This window comes from Rhamphochromis sp. 'chilingali' (assembly GCF_963969265.1).
Source record: "Rhamphochromis sp. 'chilingali' genome assembly, chromosome: 17".
Classification (NCBI taxonomy): domain Eukaryota; kingdom Metazoa; phylum Chordata; class Actinopteri; order Cichliformes; family Cichlidae; genus Rhamphochromis; species Rhamphochromis sp. 'chilingali'.
Window position 1 is genome coordinate 2795629 of NC_137944.1, and position 17472 is coordinate 2813100.

The 17472-nt window shown below is 46.9% G+C and overlaps 1 protein-coding gene across 1 annotated transcript; it reads left to right on the forward strand.

Annotated features, from left to right (window-relative positions):
• Positions 1 to 9779: 9779 nt before the first annotated feature.
• On the forward strand, positions 9780 to 10493 carry LOC308385227 (paraneoplastic antigen Ma1 homolog; the record flags this gene model as incomplete). Its single annotated transcript, XM_080864037.1, has 1 exon — positions 9780 to 10493. The coding sequence occupies one exon, from the start codon at positions 9780 to 9782 to the stop codon at positions 10491 to 10493; it is 714 nt and encodes a 237-aa protein (XP_080720163.1).
• Positions 10494 to 17472: the final 6979 nt, after the last annotated feature.

Genomic DNA, 17472 nt, shown 5'->3' on the forward strand with positions numbered 1-17472 from the left:
AAATTCTTTACAAATCCTACCATGTGGATTCATGGATTTTTTTTTCACATTCTGTCTCTCACAGTTGAAGTGTACCTCTGGTGCAAATTACTGACCTCTGTCATCATTTTAGGTGGGGGAACTTGCACAATCGGTGGCTGACTAAATACTTTTTTGCCCCACTGTATAAAAATGCTCTCACACTCACACAACATGGAGACACAAAGAAACAGATGCTGTACACAAAATCACACTCTCTATACACCCACTATACCGTATTATAGTATACTTTATACTTCCATTTCGAGGGCACCAACACCTCCAGAGGGGCAATGTGCCCCCAGACCCAGGAGATGGTCCCCTTTACTCTGGGCTGGTAGAACACCCCAGTCCACATAGCAGGAGAAAAGCCCACCAACCTAGACTTTGACTATACAGCCAGCCCAAGAAGGAAAACAGAAAACAGGGATTTGAGAAGACCCTATGCCTCTCGTCACCTGCTCTTATGTGGTGTGCATTTAAATCTGGGAAGCATGGTGCCAAAGACCTTCTGCCAGACAACAGCTGGTGTCAGCTCGGCCCCTCCCAAGAACCCTTAATGCATGTCTGCTGGAAGATTAATAATGTTTAGGGCTGCTCAATTAATCAAATTTTAATCATGATAACGATCTGGGCTTTCAACGATCATTAAAAATGACTGAGCCTATTATTAGCACCTCCCTCATGCTTTACTCTCGCGCTACTCCGTGTGGCAAATCGAGCGCACTTCTCTGCATTTCGAACACGCGTCACAACAATTAAGAGGACCCGAGGGAAGCTCGGAAAGCTAAGCAGAAGTTATTTGGAGAGGAGAGTGACTGCTATTGGTTGAAAAGAGAGGTAAAAAAAACTTCAGTGGTGTGGAAACATTATGGGCTCGCGGAGTCAGACGTGGATCAAGTAGACACAGTGTGTAAACTTTGCTACGGTGTAGTAGCTGCACCACAGAGCAACACTGCAAAGTTCACTAAACATAGATGTTTACATTTTTCATTTATTTCTTATATTGCAAACATTTGCACTGTTATCAGTATTTGCACACTATTTTATGTTATTTTTTAAAGTCATTATTCAATACATTGTTATTGTTAACCCTTTAAAGCCGGTCAGAGCAGCATGCTCCGTTTTGCGTAACTATTTTTAAATCCCTGTAGAACCTGAACCGCGTAAGCTAGCGCAATAATTTGTTTTGCATATGAAACCAGAGGAGTTGTACTTACATCTTATGCCATCAGCTTGTCCTCGGTCACGGTTTCCTTCCACATAAAGCTTTGCAAAAATTGCATAAAAAGCGCTTGCAGGAACAAAAACATAATATTCCAGAAACACGCTTTGCCGATCCAATCAGCTGTTCATAACACTTCCCACATTGAAACAGACGTCAGCGCGAACTATCGCATGTCCGCCATTTCCTGGCCGAAACCGGAAGTGACATCATTTTTCACGGAAAATGTAGTTTTTTACTTGTAGGCCTTAAAAGCCTATACTGGTAAGTCATGTTTGACTTTTCTGAATAGTTTCTGGGATGCTTAGAACTCGAATTGCACTGCTGGAAATAGTTTATTTTGATGCACAAGCTATTTTCTTTGCAAATTTGCATCATAGGATTGTTTTTTTGTTTTTCCTGCAGTATATAAAAATTGCTGTATCTCCAAAATAAAACTATGAAGACACTCAAAATAAGTTTCCTTTTGTTGTAAACTATTTTTTGCAACTTTTTTGTATTTAAAGTTTTGAGGGATAAACCTCTTAAATTTCTCCAAGTAGAAATATATATAAAAAAAACAAAAACAATTTTCAAATTTTTTGTAGTTTATTGCACTTTTTTGCAATTAATGTAGTTACTATAGACTTAATGCATACATATTATTAAAATATGGGCTATAACAGTTGTATTGATGTATAGCAACTTGAAATGCTCCCACAAATGGCACTACAACATGTAAAAAAATAATATAAGCTCTGGCTGACTTGGTTCTATGGTAGGTCTTAAAGGGTTAAATAAATATCGTCAAATAATCGAGATCTCAATTTCAGTGAAAATAATCGTGATCATCATTTTGGCCATAATCGAGCAGCCCTAATAATGTTTTTGACATTACTGAGTGGCTTCCTCTCACTCTCCATGGTACTCATAGCCATTGATCAGTGGTCATTGATCAATGGTTTTTGATAATTGGTTGTTGATCAATGATCATGAAAATTTGCATATTAATGATCAAGAAACTGAGAGATGACACTCTCATCTGAAACTCCAAGTCCAGTTGCATTTTTTTCCCCAAGCTCCTTAGACTACAATGACCTGGATGACTAAGAACCTAGACAGATATTCTGCTTAGTGGTGTCACTACTCATGGTTGCATTGTCCACATCACAGGCGAGGGATATCATTACAAGTATTGGGTAAGTTATTTTAAATTAGTAACTTACTTACATTACTAGTTACTTCTCTCAAAAGTACCTCAGTTACTTCAAGTTACTCGTTACTTTCAAAGTAACTAGTTACTAGGGAAAGTAACTTTGGTTTTACTCAGAATTCTCTTGTTAATGTGTTGCTTCCCTAACTGGATACCCAGCAAGATTGCCAGTCTTCTAGCTTGCTTATGTGTTAGGACTATCCTGCCACAAGTGCACTGTGCCACCTACCAACAGAAAGAAAAAAATAATGTGCATATTTCCACGAGAGAAATCCCATGCCTGGACTGTCATCGACTGCCGCCATGATTCTAGCCCTGTGTCACAGCGTCACGTGCGCTTTTTACATCCAACACGAAAACTGCAGTCGTGGTGCTTTCGATTGTACTCAGAACTTGGAAATTCTGCCTTCCGAGTTGGAAGATGTAGGTAACACCAGACTGCAGATGAGCTACATACAGGGCTGGACTGGGACATAAAATCGGCCCGGGCGTTTTGACTAGAGACCGGCCCACCATTATAGGAAAAACCATAAAGCCTTTGAATGAAAACAAACGCTGTTGTGACAGTGATGTACACTGCATCTCCAAGGTATCCCATTACCCTTTATTAACAAAGCAGCTCCACTACTGCTCATAGGCTCTGATCATACCCACCTTATTACGCCTATTGCAGCAGTTAGACATGGACCATTTGGATCTCCTGCAGCAGTGAAAACCCACTTAGGATGGACACTCCAAGATCTGATCACAGACTTCCAACCCCAGAGGAGTCCCGTGCATGCCCGGTGTTTGTTAACATCTTCCAGTTCAGGTTCAGGAGAACCGCTCCAACACATCGTTGTGTCCACTGATGGCTCTGAATCCGTTCAGCCACCTCCTACTCTACCATCAGCAGTATCTACGTCGTCACCTGCAGTGCCACTATCACCAGTTCCACCGCCTGTGGCTGCCATTCCGCCAGTGGTCAGGGCACCGTCTGCTCCTGCATCACCTGGTCCTGCCTCTGCCAAGCCCCGTATATTGCCCCCAGTGCCTGCAAAACTGCCCGACCATCTGCAGGTATGTGCCTGCAGCTGCATCCCACGCGGTCGGCAGCTGGACCTGCTTTGCCACCACCGCTGGCTACATGGTCGGCCCCCTGAACTGTTTGGCCTGCGTTGTCAACCTTTGGGTCGACCCCCTGATATGTTTTGCCTGTAGGGAAAGTAGCACACCTCCGAAAGAAGTTGTAGTGCAGGATAGAAACTATCAGACCTAGAGCATGTCTGATTCACCTGCCCCCACTTCCTGAAAAAGATTGACTCTAACCCTTTCAACATATTTCTCACTAGAAATATGGGGGCGGCTGTTGTAAAGGCTCACCTTTCAGCATACTCACTTCACCAGATGCACCTTGTTTCTTTTCCTCACCTTTGATTGGGTGTGGTGCTTTCCCTTAAATTGCATTCACCTGTCACTCGTTATATTAGGACTGCACTCACCTACAGCTCACTCTTTCTTCACTCCCACATGGGGTGGCAGCTGAGAGATAGCAGTCCATGTGTGTCTTTTCTTTTGGTCATTATACAATAAAATGAAAAACCCTGCAAGTGATTACTGACTGTTCATTCTCATTCTGACCGGATGAGCCCATGATGGTAACAATCTCCAACCTCCTCTGAACTTTCCTCCAAAACAGTACCAGTACAGTCTGTGACTTCGGCATGTGCAGTAACACATTCCATGAAGGCATTATAGTATGGTTGTAGTACCAGAGATTAGTTCAGCAGAAGGTAACTGTGTGTCCTTCGTCCTTGCCTTCTGATCTGTTGTCTGTGTCTCAAGCAGATTTAACAGTGGAACAGCAAGCTTATCCTTCATTAAAATAATTTGTTCAATCATGCTGTGACATCATCCAAGCTGGGAAAAGATCATCCGGTATATGATCATCCAGTATATGTTCTTCACCATGGTATACTCACAAAGAGGTGGTTTCCTCATGAGAAAGATCTGACTGGGTTGTGTTGCTGAATAAGTATAGACAGTCTGTACTATATTGTAGTACTGTAGCTGGGATAAAAAAGAAGACCAAAACCAGTCTAGTGTTAGACATTTTTTCTGGCCAAAGTGTGGCCAATTCTGTTTACACTCACACAAGAGAAAACAAATCCTTTAACTATTCCTTTCATCAGTCAGCCATTTCAACATCTGGTCATACAACATGTGGGTCCTCTGCCTCCTTAAAGGTCTATTTATGTGTTTTTCTTGACTGTAATCAGTGTTGGGGAGTAACGGAATACATGTACTATTACTATATATTTAAAATACAAAATATGAGTGTAGCCCGGATGGGAATTTGGGAGTAGATACTCGTAATTCCCATGGACTTAAACGCCACAGTAACATAAGGTGTTCACAACTAATGTTATGCGATGTAACTGTACCCTGAATGTAATTTGCCCTGTAATATGTCACAAGGTAAATACAGGTAATTAGAGCAATGAAACTGTTATGTTATACATAAAGTATTATTTTATGGTATGTAACTCTGAAGAGAGTTAAAATATTGTTCAGAGTTCTAATTTTCTGGAGGCCCGTGAAGGTAGCATGAAACGGGACCTGTGTATCTGTTGCAATGGAGGAAGAGAACGGCATGGACAGATGCACGAGGTTAGCTAAACCAAAGTGAGAGACTCAGCTAGTTTTACTGAGGTTAACTAGCACAAAAGAGTGTATTACTAGAAAGCTAACCGTGGGAGAGCTTCGCAACAGAATGTGGGTGAAGTGACTTTTTGTTTCAACGGTCGCACCACCGTGTAAAACTGTGTTTCCAGCTACGACTGCCGAGGCTAAAGGCTAGCCCGGACTGCTTGGCTGCGCCACGGAGGCAGCTGCTATGGACTGTCGGAGAGCTGGACAGTGACTGGCTAACGCGCTGTAGCAGAGACAGCATCCGGTCCGCAGGGAGAGCGGAGAGTGGATTTAGTTTGGGACTGGTGAACGGCAACCTACCGAGCAACTGAACTGTAAATTGGACTTTCGTGCTCTTACTGGGGAGATGAGGATTTTTCTCCATCGTCCGCCGTGAGCAGCAAACAGGCCTGCAACAAGTGTGAATGTGAGTGTGTGTGGAGCCCATGTGTGAATATTGTGGATCTAGTGGATTATATAGCATATTTTTGAGTGTATATTAGTGAGTCACTTACCAAGAGGTGATAACATAATTTGTGTTGTTTAACATAATTTCAAAGGGAATTATTTCATTTACACGGCATGTTTCATTTGTTTATGAAGCTGGATATCATTTGAGTTAAGAAAAGGGTGTGTTGTACATTACTTTCAGTAAACGTTTGGTTTGTGTTAAAGAGTTGTCTGGGGTTGATTCTTTTACTACTGGTTAAGTCTAACTTGCAGGCAAAGGTTTACTGATAGTTTCCCCGATTCCTGTCTATACCAAATTCAAATTCAAATTTTATTTGTCACGTACACAGTCATACACAGTACGATATGTAGTGAAATGCTTGGACAACTGCTCGTGACCTAAAGAAAACAAAAAAGGAAAAGGCTATGAATAAGATAGGAAATAAATATGAAAAATTAAAAAGGGTAAATTTAACTAGGAAGGAATAGAATATAAATTAAGGTTAAAAATGAAATAACTGTACAACACAAATTAGAATGAAGGGTAAATTTAACTGGGAAGAATAAGATAAAGATAAATATATAAATTAAAGTTGAAAATAAAATAACTGTACAACAAAATACACAATACACAATATGGAACTATATAAGAATGTATGAAGAAATCTAAATATAAATAAATATATACACAATAACAGCAGCTGTACAAGTATTAACCGGAAATGAAGAATATAGTGACCAGTGTTGTGCAAAACCAAAGTCCAGAAAGTCCAGTGTGTGTGTAAGAACTGTATGTGTGGGTGAGTACTGTGTGGTGGTGTGATTGAGAGACCGTATCGCCTGCGGGAAGAAGCTCCTCCTCAGTCTCTCTGTGTTGGTCTTCAGGGAGCGGAATCGCTTTCCTGACCTCAACAGAGAGAACAGTCTGTTGTTGGGATGGCTGAGGTCTTTCACGATCTTCCTGGCCTTGGTCCAGCACCGCCTGCTGTAGATTGAGTGCAGGTCAGGGAGCTCGGAGCGGATGGTGCGCTCAGCTGACCGCACAACCCTCTGTAGAGCTCGTCTGTCCTGCATGGTGCTGTTCCCGAACCAGGTTAAGATGTTTCCCGCCAGGATGCTCTCTATGGTGCACGAGTAAAAGTTCCTGAGCACCTTGGAGGACAGTTGGAAGTCTCTCAAGCGTCTGAGGTGGTAGAGACGCTGTCGGGCCTTTTTCACCACGGTGTTGATGTGACAGGACCATGACAGGTCCTGCGTGATGTGAACTCCGAGGTATTTGAAGCTGTCCACTCTCTCCACTGGGCACTCGTTGATGACGGGGGTCTGGTAGTTCCTCTCCTGCTTAGTGCTGAAGTCCACTATCAGCTCCTTTGTCTTACTGACGTTTAGGAGGAGGTTGTTCCTCTAGCACCAGTTCTCCAGATTCCTAATCTCCTTCAGGTAGGCCGTCTCGTTGTTATCAGAGATCAGGCCCACCACGACGGTGTCGTCAGCAAACTTGATGATGGTGGTGGAGCTGGTAGTGGCCACACAGTCATATGTGTACAAAGAGTACAGCAGGGGGCTCAGAACACACCCCTGGGGGGCTCCAGTGCTGAGAGTGGTGGAGGCTGAGACATGTCCGCCCATCCTTACTGCCTGTGGTCTGCCAGTTAGGAAGTTGGAGATCCACTGACACATAGATGAGCTGAGTCCCAGATGCTCCAGCTTGGTGGTGAGTGTGGAGGGAATTATGGTGTTAAATGCAGAGCTGTAGTCTATGAAGAGCATTTTAACATAATTCCCCCTTCTAGTGTCCAAGTGAGTGAGTGATGTGTGGAGGAGATGAGAGATGGCATCGTCTGTGGAACGATTTGGACGGTAAGCGAACTGTAGTGGGTCCAGTGTGTCTGGTAGTGAAGAAATGATGAAGTCTCTGACCAGGCGTTCAAAGCACTTCATCACTACTGAGGTGAGGGCTACAGGGCTACAGGGCTACCAGAACCTTTTGTGGTATCTAGGCTGTAACGAACCTAACACCCCACCTAGGGGGTCCAAACTGAGGTAAGTGGATTTAGACTCAGTATCACGGGTGGGGTGCTACATAAAATGGAGGCACCGCTGGGATAAAGACTGGTAGTAATTAGTATTAACTTGTGACCCTTCCTTCCCCCCCCCCCATCTCCAGCTGCCTCCCTCTTCCCACTCCACCACAACCACCCACAAATGCAGGGCCTTGGAGTACGGGTATGTCACCAGGGTGCAGAGGAGGCTACCCTGTCCCCTTCTGGCTTCCTCTGCCTCAATTTTATCCCACAACTTAGACATTCACATTGCTCACACTCTCATTACACATACATATAGGATCTTCGGGGTGGGCACGATACACGGAATCCAAAGTACCATCAGGGTGTACACCTCACCCCTGGCGTCGTTGCCCACCCCTCAATTTTAAATACACGTAGACATTGAGGGCTAGCAGGAGGGGCTATGCACTTACCTGCTGCTCTCTGGCAGGTAGCTCCATGCCCTCCTGGGTTTTAATTGCACCTTAGAACACACATGCATCAACACTACAATGAGCGGGCGGAGGGAGGTTTGGAGTCTTCTCTCACCCCCATTCTCTGCGACCTGCTAGAGCGGGGGGGCTAGGAGGAGGAGTTGGCCGTCCGACTGCGGTCTGGAGTGTGGGGCCTCCCTGCTGCTGCGGAGTCGGGGCGGTCTGCCTCTCCCCACCGCAGGGAAAAGGGTAACACCACCTGGGTCTGGGTGCAGTTCCCCCCTCCAGGGGCAAGGGTACCTAGACCCGGTTCGTAGAGTACGCTTGGGGAGTGTGATCGTGTGTACAGCGTCTCTTCATGTCTGTCTCCACGTTGGTTGAGTGTGGAGTAAGTGCATATGAGAGCATGAGGGTGGGAATGGATGTTTGTATCTGTGTGTGCCTGTATGTCTGTGTCTATATGTCAGGTTGGGTGTCAGACGCCACCTCTCTGGGGACATCTCAGGCCCTCCAAGGTATGGAGGTCTATCTCCCCCCACCACCACTTCCCCTGCCAGTGGCGGACTCCCTCAGATATCGGTGCGTTGGTGGTTCTTTGTGTCTGGGGATGGGCATCCAGGTACACACCGGCTCACTCCTTGGCGGCCGCTTATCGGGGCCTGGAGCCTGGGGCTCGCTCGGGCCACTTCGGAGGTGGGGTGCCCCCGGCCTCTCGGCCCGGGGCTCGGTCACTCAGGCACAGCTGGCTGCCGGCGGAACTCACGGGCGCGTCACTGCAGCTACCCCGGGCTTCTGCTCCGCGGCTGCTGAGTGAACCCTCATCTGGGACTCTCCTCAGCTCTTTCTGGGACAGTGGCGCGGCTGCCCCTCTGTTAGTCTTCCTTGGTCTCTTGTTTTTTGGGGGCCTCTGGATGTCTGGAGTTTTGATCTCCTCATACCTGCTTCATGCCCTGGAGGACGGGGCTGTGGCCCCCCCCACAACCTCTAGCAGATCATTACATGAAGGAACCTTTTAAAAAAACAAAAAACAAGCGTCCATGCTCACAGGTGTACACACGGGTGATCACACCCACAAACTACACCCTTTTTGGCTCCTACCTCAAAGCACACTGTGTTCTGTTGATCTTATGTGCTGCACAATAATGCTTAATATTTAGTATTTACTGTCATATTCCCATATATCATTGTGATGTTGTTTATTCTATTACTCTTGTTCTCTTCTGCTTGTTTTCTTTTTTCTTTCTCAACAGGTGATCCAGGTGATCGATATATGCTTTTTTTTTTCTTCTTTTTTTTCTTTTTTTTTTTTCCTTCCCATTCTGTTGGTTTTTGTTTTTTGCCCTTCTCCCCCGTCCCCCTTCTCAGCTGTTTCTCTTTCCCTCTTTCTTTCTCCCCTTCTTTCCTCCAGTCAAGTCTTTCCCGTATTCAGCAAGTGAAAATAAAATAAACAATAAAAGGTGAATCAAATGGACCATTATGGCAAGGCTGGGATGGTCAATTTGGTAAAGTAAATCCGTTGGGCATCTTTCATTGCCTTTAGACAATAATTCTGATGGCAAAAGAGCCAAACGGGACAGGCAAAAAAACTCCAAAAAAACAAAAAAAAACAACTTGTGACCCAGACAACCCTTAAAGAGAGAGTGATTTGAAATTATAGTAAGTTAAAGCAGAGCAAAATCAGTTTGTGTTTGGTATTGTGTTACACTATACACATACAGTAAGATTCACACACCCAGCACCAAGAAATGGCTCAGTTACAGCACTGGTGTAAAGGAGAAGGCCTTAACCCTTCGCATGCCATACTACTTAAAGATGTTTCCGAGGACACAGAGATTGAAGTCATAGAAAGAACTCTGCAATCCATTAAAGTTCTTAGACGTGTGAAGGTTAGAGGACGTATGTATGATCCCCAGAGCAAGTGTTTGACCGTACTGTGTGAATGCAGAGAAAAGGTAAATACTAAAGCCATTCCTCTGGACATTCTAGCTGATGGCAGCAATTCACCCTGGAGAATCATCGGCCACTTAGAGGAGGAGGATGGTTTAGTTGACCAGCTGGTTGCAGATGACTGGCAGGCACCTCAAACTGATTTGGGACCTGCCGCCACACTTCAGGCCTCCACTCCTGAAGCAATCATCAGAGCTGTTGGAGACCTTCTGGAAAATACCTCTAAGCCTGCCAATGACAATAGCAGCTACAGGAGGTTGCGCACCTCCTCAGGGGTTGTCCCCACACCCCCAGGAGAGGAGCAGTTGGAGAACTGGATACTACAGGCTCGACTGATGATAGAGGAATACGATCGGCCTGACAGAGAGAAGAAAATCACGATAATGGAAAGTGTAAAGGGTCCCGCGTTGGAGCTCTTACAGGCTGTACGATTTAATAACCCTGAAGCAACACCTCAAGAATACATTGATGTGATTGAGAATACTTTTGACAGACCAGAAACAGGAGAGTAACTCTATTTTGCCTTCCGAATGCTATGTCAACACAGAGGGGAGAAACTTTCTGAGTTTCTGAGAAGAATGGAGAGATCTCTGAGCAAGGTGGTCAAAAAGGGAGGTCTGTCTCCTGCCCTCATTGACAAAGCACGTCTAGATCAGCTCATTAAAGGTGCAACAGAGTCTGACCTGATGCTGTTAAGTTTGCGTTTAAGGGAATGAAAAGATAATCCCCCTACCTTTCTGCAGCTGTTAAATGAGGTCCGCACTGAAGAGGAGCATGAAGCTTCTCGGCGCAGACTTAACCTCAACAAAGTCGTGCATGTCAAAAGCGCTACTGTACCCACAGGCCCAGACCTCCCTCTCCCCAGCCACCTCCTCCAGCTTATCCGGGGGAATACCAAGGCGTTCCCAGGCCAGCCGAGAGATATAATCTCTCCAGCGTGTCCTGGGTCTGCCCCGGGGCCTCCTCCCGGTGGGACATGCCTGGAACACCTCACCCAGGAGGCGCCCAGGGGGCATCCTTGTCAGATGCCAGAACCACCTCAGCTGGCTCCTTTCGATGTGGAGCAGCAGCTGCTCTACTCTGAGCCCCTCCCGAATGGCCGAACTTCTCACCCTATCTCTAAGGGAGAGGCCAGCCACCCTTCAGAGGAAGCTCATTTCTGCCGCTTGTATCCGCGATCTCGTTCTTTCGGTCACTACCCACAGCTCGTGGCCATAGGTGAGGGTAGGGACGTAGATCGACCGGTAAATTGAGAGCTTCGCTTTTACACTCAGCTCCCTCTTCACCACAGGTGCAGTGTCCGCATTACTGCAGCTGCAGCCCCAATCCGTCTGTCGATCTCCGGCTCCCTTCTCCCATCACTCGCGAACAAGACCCCAAGATACTTGAACTCCTCCACTTGGGGCAGGAACTCATCCCCGACCCGAAGTGGGCACTCCACCCTTTTCCGGCTGAGAACCATGGCCTCAGATTTGGAGGTGCTGATCTTCATTCCCGCTTCTTCACACTCGGCTGCGAACCGTTCCAGTGCGAGCTGGAGGCCCTCACCCGATGAAGCCAACAGAACCACATCATCCACAAAAATCAGAGATGAGATTCTGAGCCCACCAAAGCGAAAGCCCTCCCCCACTTGGCTGCACCTAGAAATCCTGTCCATAAAAATTATGAACAGAACCGGAGACAAAGAGCAGCCCTGGCGGAGCCCATCACCCACCGGGAACGAGTCCGACTTATTGCCGGCAATGCGAACCAAGCTCTTGCAACGGTTGTATAGGGATCGAATGGCCCGTAGCAATGGGCCAGACACCCCATACTCCCGCAACACCTCCCACAGGACACCCCGAGGGACACGGTCGAATGCCTTCTCCAAGTCCACAAAACACATGTAGACTGGTTGGGCAAACTCCCATGCACCCTCAAGTATCCTTGAGAGGATAAAGAGCTGGTCCAGTGTTCCGCGACCAGGACGAAAACCGCATTGTTCCTCCTGTATCCGAGGTTCGACTAGCGGACGAACTCTCCTTTCCAGCACCCTGGCATAGACTTTCCCAGGGAGGCTGAGGAGTGTGATCCCCTGTAGTTGGAACACACCCTCCGGTCCCCCTTCTTAAAGATGGGGACCACCACCCCGGTCTGCCAGTCCACAGGTACTGCCCCTGATCTCCACGCAACATTGCAGAGGCGTGTCAACCAGGACAGCCCTACAACGTCCAGAGCCTTCAGGAACTCGGGGCGGACCTCATCAACACCAGGGGCTCTGCCACCAAGGAGTTGTTTAACTGCCTCAGTGACCTCGCCCCCGGAAATTGGCGGGTCATTCCCCTCATCCCCAGACTCAGTCGACGTCAGCAGCGCTCCGCCAGCACTATACACAGTGCAGGTAGAGCACCGCTTTCCCCTCCTGAGACGCCTGACGGTTTGCCAGAATCTCTTCGAGGCAGTCCGAAAGTCTTTTTCCATGGCCTCTCGGAACTCCTCCCACACCCGAGTTTTTGCTTCAGCCACTGCCCGAGCTGCATTCCGCTTCGCCTGTCGATACCTGTCGGCTGCCTCCGGAGTCCCACAGGCTAACCAAGCCCGATAGGACTCCTTCTTCAGCCTGGTGGCTCCCTTTACCTCTGATGTCCACCATTTGGTTCGGGGATTACCACCACGGCAGGCACCAACCACCTTGCGGCCGCAGCTCAATGCAGCAGCTTCGGCAATGGAGACGCTGAACATGGTCCATTCGGACTCAATGTCCCCAGTCTCCCTCGGAATGCTGTTGAAGCTCTGCCGGAGGTGTGCGTTGAAGATCTCGCGGACTGGGGCCTCTGCTAGACGTTCCCAGCACACCCTCACTACGCGTTTAGGTGCACCGGGTCTGTCCAGCGTCCTCCCCCGCCACCTTATCCAACTCACCACCAGGTGGCGATCAGTTGACAGCTCAGCCCCTCTCTTTACCCGAGTCTCCAGAACATATGGTTGCAGGTCTGGTGATATGATTACAAAATCGATCATCGACCTACGGCCTAGAGCATCCTGGTGCCACGTGCACTTATGGACACTCTTATGTTCGAACAGGGTGTTCATTATGGCCAAACTGTGATTAGCACAGAAGTCCAATAACAAAGCACCGCTCAGGTTCAGATCAGGGAGGCCGTTCCTCCCAATCACGCCCCTCCAGGTCTCGCTGTTGTTACCCACGTGAGCATTGAAGTCTCCCAGCAGGACAACAGAGTCTCCAGGTGGAGCACCTTCCAGCACCACCCCCCCCCCCAGGGACTCTAAGAAGGCTGGGTACTCTGAACTGCCACTCGGCGCATAAGCGCAGATGACAGTCAGGACCCGTTCCCCGACCCTAAGGCGCAGGAAACAAACCCTCTCGTCCACCGGGAAAAACCCCAACGTACCGGCAGCAAGCCGAGGGGATATTAGAATACCCACCCCAGCCCGCCGCCTCTCACCAGGGGCAACTCCAGACTGAGACAGAGTCCAGCCCCTCTCCTGGAGACTGGTTCCAGAGCCCAAGCCATGCGTAGAGGTGAGCCCGACTATATCTAGCCGGTACCTCTCAACCTCACGCACTAACTCAGGCTCCTTCCCCACCAGAAAGGTGACATTCCATGTCCCTATTGCCAGTCTTGGCAGCCGGGGGTCAGTCCGCCAGGGCCTCCACTCCTGGCCGCCACCCGGCACACAATGCACCCGACCCCTATGGATGGGCCCATGTCACCTCTTCGGGCTGTGCCCGGCCGGACCAGACGCTCACCCTCGGGCACCCTCCCCGGGCCTGGCTCCAGGGCGGGGCCCTGGTAACCTTATCCCGGGCAGGGTAAACTGTTCCCCCGATATCCTTTTCATAAGGGTCTTCTGAATCGCTCTTTGTCTGGTCCCTCACCCAGGACCAATTTGCCATGGGAGACCCTACCAGGGGGCAAAAGCCCCCAGACAACATAGCCCCTGGGATCCCTTGGACACACAAACCCCTCCACCACGATAAGGTAGCGATTCAAGGAGGAGAAGACAAAAACCTCCAAGCGTTAAAGAAAGAAGTGATGAGGCTAAGAAAGCAGATCTCTGTCATGTCAGTCAACCCCCAGCACAGGGGTTGCGGTGTCCTCCCCCAGGCACCATGGTTCTCCCACGCACCTTCAGCGGGGAGCAAGAACACTCAGAGATCCCAGTCACTTTTTCTGTTATCGCTGCGTGTAGGATGGGCACATCTCTACCAAGTGTAAGGCTCCAGAAAACTACCCTAAAGTGATACAGAAATTCATTCAGGCTCAACGGAAGCAGGGAGAAAGTAATAAAACTCCCAGTCCTGGCAAAGAACCAACCACCACCAATGTAGGTGTTAATCGGAGTGTTGTCAATGTCAGGACGCCTAGTTTCCCTGAAGGACTGGTAGGGCCACCCTCCACAGCCGGTGTGAAGGTAGATGCTGTACCTTGCACTGCTCTTTTAGACAGTGGCTCTCAGGTGACCATCATTTTTGACAGCTGGTATTCAAAACACTTGTCTCATGTGCCTTTACGCTCTGTTACGGGCCTAGATATTTGGGGCCTAAGTGAATCAGAGACCAGCTATCTTTACAGGGGGTACATTCAAATTGAATTGGAATTCCCTGAAGAAACACGAGCTAAAGTTGAGACTATCCCAGTCCTTGCTTTGGTGTGCCCAGACTCTCGGTGCTCAGATACCGTACCTGTCTTGGTGGGCACCAATGTTCATAAAATCAGACCCATTTCTGCAACTGGAAAGAAAGTGAGGGTGGAGAATGTTTGCTCTGCCCAAGTGAATGTTCAGCAGCCTCAGAACCTACCGACTATTATGTCTGAGTCTGCCAAGGATGATGACAGTCCAGTAGCTAACGTTAAAGTGGACTGGTCCTGGCCCACTGGTCATTCCAGCTGGGAAAGAACATATAGCTGTCTGTAAAGTCAAAGACATCCACATTATTGGAAACAGCATCCTCATCACAGAATGGGCAGCTTCACATGCCCTTCCCCCGAGTGTGCTTGTGCAGCCAACCGTACTGTTCTCCAAGATGCTTGATAGAGACAAGTTTCTGGTGCTCATGCGCAACCAGTCACTAAAAGACACTGCCATTCCCATGGGCACTGTGGTTGCACATCTGCATGTAGCTGATATCAGCTGATGTCCCCGGCCCAAACACAAAAGCTTCTACTATGCTTGACCCATCTCTGTTTAATTTTGGAGACTCTCCTATACCAGCTGAATGGAAACAGAGGCTTAGTCAGAAACTTGCAGAGAGAGGCAAAGTTTTCTCGATGGAGGAATGGGATGTGGGTTTGGCTAAGGGAGTGCAACATCACATCCGTCTAGCTGACCATACCCCCTTCCGAGAGCGGTCCCACCGTTCAAGGTTCAGGGTTCAAGGTTCTTTATTTGTCACATGCATAGTTATACAAGTATAACACACAGTGAAATGTAGCCTGACACGCTCCTCGACATGTGCAAAAATTGGGGGGGGGGGTGTAGAGGAAGAACATTATATATATATATATATATATATATATATATATATATATATATATATATATATATATATATATTAGGGGTGCAACGATACACAAAATTCACGGTTCGGTTCGGTTCGATACTTTGGTGTCACGGTTCGATATTTTTTCGATACAAAAAAAATGTTCATGCCTTTTTAATTTGTCATTTATTAAAATTATAAATATATATTTTAACTCAAAAGTACAGTTTTTAAATTTAACCCTAACCCTTGTGCGTGTTTTTTATTTTGACAGCGAATGCGCACCTGCGGACCACTTATGTGCAGCCCCGGTTATTTAGCTCGTCATATTGCAGCCACAGAAATTATTTTGTCCATGAAACCATAAAGCTGCACTTTCTTTTTGCCTTATAGTCTGATTTGTCATAACTTCTCCGTTTTGCGGTAAGCTTTTCTTTGGCTGTCACTTCTTCACCCTGACCTGTCTTATTTGGCTCAGCAGAACTGAAATGCTTTTACACATGCACTCACATAAGCTCAGCGATTCTCTGCGCGATCAACCTCTCACATGTTTAAGCTTGCTGCAGGAGATTTCACTTGTCATGTTTGCATAGTAAGCTAACGATTAATAAGACGATGTCAGAGGAATTGGTGCACAAATTATCATCACTCACCAATCAGTGCTGTCGCTCTCTATACACAGTTCGCACGATTGCAAAGTGAAAGCAAAAAAACAAGCGCAAATTCAAACGCGACTTCAATATGTCACATATTGACAGTGGCTCACCGATGCCAATGACATAATTACCCAGCTACATTTCTGAAAGAATGCAAAAGCATTGACATATATTTTTCCTACAATAGCCCGACGGGCAGGGAAGAGATAGATTTTGGTAGCCCGACTGGAAAAATCGCTAGCTCCGGGACGTCGGGCTAGCGATATTGCAAGCCCTGTATCTGATTGAGGAATCACTCATATTTGGAAAAGAGAGTTTATTACAGAGAAATGGCGCTTTCCAAAATAAAAGCTATACTATCCGCTTCTTCTGGGCTATATTCTCAGCAGCATAAGGAGAATCATGTGCTAACAGCTGTCTAAATGACTCGGCTAAAGTTAGTAGCATGCTTGTTGTTTTTGTCTTTGCACTAGGATGATGTCGGCGTAAATGTGCAGTCATATTCGTTGTGTTCCCACTAGTGCTTTCAGGTTAATCTCGTTGAAATGACCTTAACGCCACAACACGGCAAATCTCCGTTAACGAGCTACCGCCGATCGCTCCGTGCATGGGGCTAGACGGCCAACACGTTAACGAGCTAACTGCGCTAACACACTAGTTCCCACCAATGTAATTGAGCATTGCATGGCACATCCAACATACTGTTTTACTTTAGTCCATGACTCGCTTACCTTCAGGGTCATACGTCACATGAAAACCAAAATAATTCCAAACGCCACATCTGAATGAGAGTGGGGGAGGTCCATGTTGCTGAGAGCTTAACTTCTGTCTCGCTAGCTTGCCCTGTGCTCTTCCTCCTGACTATGCTGTCTGTGTGGAGCGCTCAGTGGATCTGCGCTCGACAGTACAGCCTAGGCGGAGTAGTCGAACACAGATTCACTGAGCGCTCCACACAGACGGCATCGTCAGAAGGAAAATTGATAAAATAAATTACAAATGTTGTATTGTTCGATACATATGCGTACCGAACCGAAAGCACTGTATCGAACGGTTCAATATCGATACGAATATCGTTGAACCCCTTATATATATATATATATATATATATATATATATATATATATATATATATATATATATATATATATATATACACACACACATATATATATATATATATACACACACATATATATATATATATATACACACACATATATATATACACATATATATATATATATATATATATATATATATATATATATATGTGTCTAACCACTACGCTGGATAGCGTAGTGGTTAGACTACACGCCTTTGGAACAGAGGATCGCAAGTTCGATTCCTGCC